Genomic DNA, 4324 nt, shown 5'->3' with positions numbered 1-4324 from the left:
TAGACTGTGCTAGCAAAATCCTCTTGAGATGAGAGACAATTGCACCTCCCTTTTGAATAGGACTTCTCTTTTTGGTAATCCCCCCAGCATGTTGGGGTTGTTAACTATGCTTCCGGGCAGCGCTGTAATCTTTTTCTTTTCTTCCAATTTATTATAATCGTAGCTTTTCGAGAAAAAAAAAAGTGACTCTACATCCACGATTCCACGAGTTTCATGCTGGTGGAACATTCGACATCCGCACGGCTCTTATTTACATGGTCATGCGTGACATCAGAAGAAGAAACTCTTTGTTTGATTCCGTGTCTTCCACTCTTCATACTTTTTCGTGGTTGATTCACATTAAATGACCGGTATTTAGCTGCATCATGCATTCAATACAGTAGAGACCTGTTCATCATGGATAGCCGTCCTTTCTCATCTTCTCTGTCAGCTCGTTGGAGCTTGCAAGGGCGCACAGCACTGGTTACTGGTGGTACTCGAGGCATTGGGTAACCCCACACGCACTTTCTTTTCTGACTTCTTGTTTGCGGTTATACGGTGCGTCAGGAAAAGAACCTTGCTGTGTTGCAGCTCAGCTCATCCGTTGCATTGCCATCCCGCAGGAAGGCCATAGTGGAGGAGCTGGCCGGTCTGGGAGCATCAGTGTATACCTGTGCCCGCACAGCAGCTCATATGGAAGAACGCCTAAAGGAATGGAAAGACGCTGGATTTGCTGTAGAGGGTTCAATTTGCGATGCAACTTCAGCCGAGTCACGCATCCAACTGGTACAAGAAGTTTCTAGGCATTTCGACGGGAAGTTGGATATTCTGGTAGGCTACCTCTTAGCGCTAGATCCTCACGCACAAGCTCTGCTTAATTTGGGAGCTCTCAAACATGCAATGTTCTTGTAAGTTTATGCTGTTCAATACTGACCGCAGGTTCACAACGTGGGCGGAACTACCAACCCAAAGCCAACCACAGATGTCCCGAAAGAAGATTATGATTTCGTCATGGCAACAAACTTGGAATCCGCTTTCCACTTATCGCAGCTCAGCCATTCTTTGCTAAAGGCTTCCGAGAGAGGACGAATGGTGTTCATCAGCTCCGTCGGCAGTTTCATTACCGCTGCAATCCCTTGTACAGTATATCAACTCGCAAAAGGTACCCTTCGCAGTTCTCCTCTCCCTCTGTCACTGGGATCCCGGTACTCGACGAATAGTTGAATGAACTAAATGCCAGTGCATGATTTTGCAGCCGGGATGAATCAGTTGACCAGGGCGCTGGCAGTGGAGTGGGTCAAGGATGGCATCTTGGTGAACGCCGTGGCTCCGGGAGTCATAGCAACGGAGCTCGCGGCTGAGGTGATGCACGCACCATTAGTTTCGAAGGCTTTCTTTCTCCGTTTTCTCGTTTCTTTTGATTATCAGATTGCTGATGTGCTGAGTACGGAGATGATGTCATGCAGGTGTTAGCCGGGCAGTCGGAGAAGATTGTGAAAGACATTCCATTGGGGCGAACAGGAGAGCCCCAAGAGGTGGCTGCAGCTGTGGCGTTCTTGTGCATGCCTTGTTCATCCTTCGTCATGGGTTCCATGCTGGTGGTTGACGGTGGAACCGCAATTCGCCCTGCCTTTTCCTGATGGTCTTACGACATCGCTTTTGCAACTTTTGCGATTAACTCATACAGTCTCAGCAAGCACTATTTATATTCAACGTTTTGAAACGTTTGGTTAAAACAAAAAAACTAGTGTAAAACCCCCGGCAAGCCACGTTGGAAAAATTTATGATCATGTGATCATAATTGTTTCTTCTAAAAAATTATTTTAATGATTAAAGAACAAATTAGTTCTAATTCTTATGAAATTTACATTTTTTCATAATAATAAATTTCAAACACTTCCATATATATTCCATTGTTTGAATTTATTGTCCTAGAGAGTTAATTTATATATCTTGAAAGTATTAATTTATACATCTTGAACTGTACTTTCAAGATCATTGATTCTATTGTTTTGATAATCTACTAAGTGCTTATACATATTTATCTAATCCTCTTAATACTTTACAATTTTATTTTTACTTTTTTTGGCTGCTAATAGCAACTTTGATCGTTGTTTTGAAATCAAAGTTGTAACTTTCTTTAGATCTTTGAGTTGCTGTTGTATCTTTAAATCTACGTTTTTCACTTTTTTAATATTTAATGTCTTATGTGTCATAGATCTTTGACACCTTCTTGATGCATAATTTTTTATTTTCACCATTTTTGAATTTGTTGAAAAATAATTATTTTGAAGTTATGCAAGTTAGATTTTGCATGTAATTGAAAAACTCATAGTTTATTCTATTACTTATACTTCTTATTTGAAGATATCACTTTTTCATTTCGAGAAAATTGATTAAATAGAGTTTTTTGGGACATTGAACAAGTCTTTAATATTTACTTTTTACGTAAAATTTGGATTTCTCTCATTCCTACATAGCTATATATTTTTATCCAACCATTTGGTATGAAAGATTCATGAACAATGTGTAAATCAAAATCTTTTGAATAGTTATGTCTCAGTTATGTAGGTGATATGTTATTTTTTTAACCTTGGAATAGTTTATGATAACAAATATGCTGATGCAATTACAAATTACATCATCATAGTTTATTAATCTAAGAGAATGCGCCTGTAGAAAGCACACTATAGTTATCCATAGATGACCTTATTCAAGGCGTCTGCCTGTGAAGCAATTTGCGAAGGACTAGAGATAGGACATGCATGGTAACCTGATGTAGTGAGACCTAAACAACAGGTGCAATTACATAAGCAGGGTGGGTTTAGGGTGGTGCCACATCAATTGCCCACTCATAATTAAAAGTTCAATGCTTACTTGAACACTCGCCATAGCCTGGGAAGTCATGCATCGTCCACATCAAGACTACTTCACAGTTGAAGTATTGTGACGAGGGAGGCTTGCTCATGTCATGCACCTCGATACTTCTCCAAAGTACCTCCACTTCATCAATCAAAGGCTCCATATAAACATTTGGATTTTTGACTTTATGTTTCCTTGGAATTAGAAAGGATAACATAACATGCGTCCTCTCTTAATTGCCATAGAGGGTGGAAGAAACTCGAACCGAGCTCTGATACCATGTGAAGAGAGTGGGACAGAAGGAAGGAGTCTCACTTGTAGCTTTCTCACATACACAATGGGGGAATATACACAAAGGTGGAGGCTTAAAAGAGTTTTCCTCTTCTTAGTTGTGAAAGCCAAAAGAACTCTACATACAAAAGAATAGGTGAACCTTATATGTGGGTCTCAAACCAAACTCAGCTAACTAAGATGGCATATTAACTGAGCCACTAACTAGAGAACATAAAGATAGCTGTCATCCAGCTATTATTCATGGGCAGTGTACCATCTTTATCTGCAGCTAACAAGTCGATGACATAAATGCACAGCGGTCACCCTGGCATATCATGAGTGGAGCTCGATATCTCAACAAGCATAAGCCTACAAACAAGGAGAAAGAGGAGGAAGAGAAATACCAAAAAGAGAAGAGGTGAGTCTTCTTTCTTTTACCAAATCTCATTTTTTGTCCTTAACCTATGAAAATCAAGCATGATGATATTTCAAGAGGTTCTTGCAAGAGCATGGCATAAGCAACAGTATTCATGCGGTCATACCCCACAGCAAGATGGACTTACAGAAAGGAAAAACAGACATATTGGAGAGGTATCTCATGCCATGCTCAACAAAAAAGACCTGCCAGATTATTACTGGGTTGAAGCAGTTGCTACAGTAGTCTACATAATGAACAGGAATCCCACTGCAGCAATACATGGCATGATGCTAGAGGAGAGATATACTGGTAGGAAATATTGACATGACTTCTTTGTTGCTTTGATAGTTCATCCTCCCAATTACAATAAAAGGGTGCTTACAAGAAGATAATAGAAATGCTATATTCAAGATCTGTGGTATTGTGAGGTTATATGCTTACTATCAAATACATTGATTGTATTTTCTTCAATTTAAGCTGATTAATATGTAGACTGATTATGAAAATATCTTACATGGACATGCGAAATAGGTGGATATCTCAAAAAGAGATCTCCATATCGAGCATTGAGAAGGCTAGGGTGGAATCCATCGAAGCCGTATGCTTGCTTGAGAAGCACTTTCCCTCGAGCATTATGACAACTCAAGTCCACTTGCTTGTGCACATAGTTGATGAGGTGGCTATTGCAGGTACCATTCATAGTCAATGGATGTTTTTTCTCGAGCGGTTTATGAAAACTTTGAAGAGATTTGTAAGACAAAGAAAGACTAGAAGCACGAGCTTCCTTATTAA

General features: G+C 39.8%; 1 protein-coding gene across 1 annotated transcript; it reads left to right on the top strand.

The window, feature by feature from the left end:
• Window positions 1-340: 340 nt before the first annotated feature.
• LOC147888553 (tropinone reductase homolog At2g30670-like) lies at window positions 341-1738 on the top strand. The gene is made up of 5 exons (XM_087392852.1): window positions 341-488; window positions 603-810; window positions 919-1141; window positions 1235-1341; window positions 1446-1738. The coding sequence occupies exons 1-5, from the start codon at window positions 397-399 to the stop codon at window positions 1617-1619; spliced, it is 804 nt and encodes a 267-aa protein (XP_087248978.1). The 5' UTR covers window positions 341-396; the 3' UTR covers window positions 1620-1738.
• Window positions 1739-4324: the final 2586 nt, after the last annotated feature.

The sequence above is a fragment of the Dipteris shenzhenensis genome, chromosome 21 (assembly GCF_047967505.1).
Source record: "Dipteris shenzhenensis isolate YYH24624 ecotype China chromosome 21, Dip_SZ_1.0, whole genome shotgun sequence".
NCBI classification, from domain to species: domain Eukaryota; kingdom Viridiplantae; phylum Streptophyta; class Polypodiopsida; order Gleicheniales; family Dipteridaceae; genus Dipteris; species Dipteris shenzhenensis.
This window is presented reverse-complemented; position numbering and strand designations above follow the sequence as displayed.

Coding starts and splice junctions, on each gene's coding strand:
- LOC147888553 (XM_087392852.1), top strand. CDS start 397: ATGGATAGCCGTCCTTTCTCATCTTCTCTGTCAGCTCGTTGGAGCTTG. Junction 489..602: donor GGTGGTACTCGAGGCATTGG/GTAACCCCACAC, acceptor GCCATCCCGCAG/GAAGGCCATAGTGGAGGAGC. Junction 1,342..1,445: donor CAACGGAGCTCGCGGCTGAG/GTGATGCACGCA, acceptor GATGTCATGCAG/GTGTTAGCCGGGCAGTCGGA.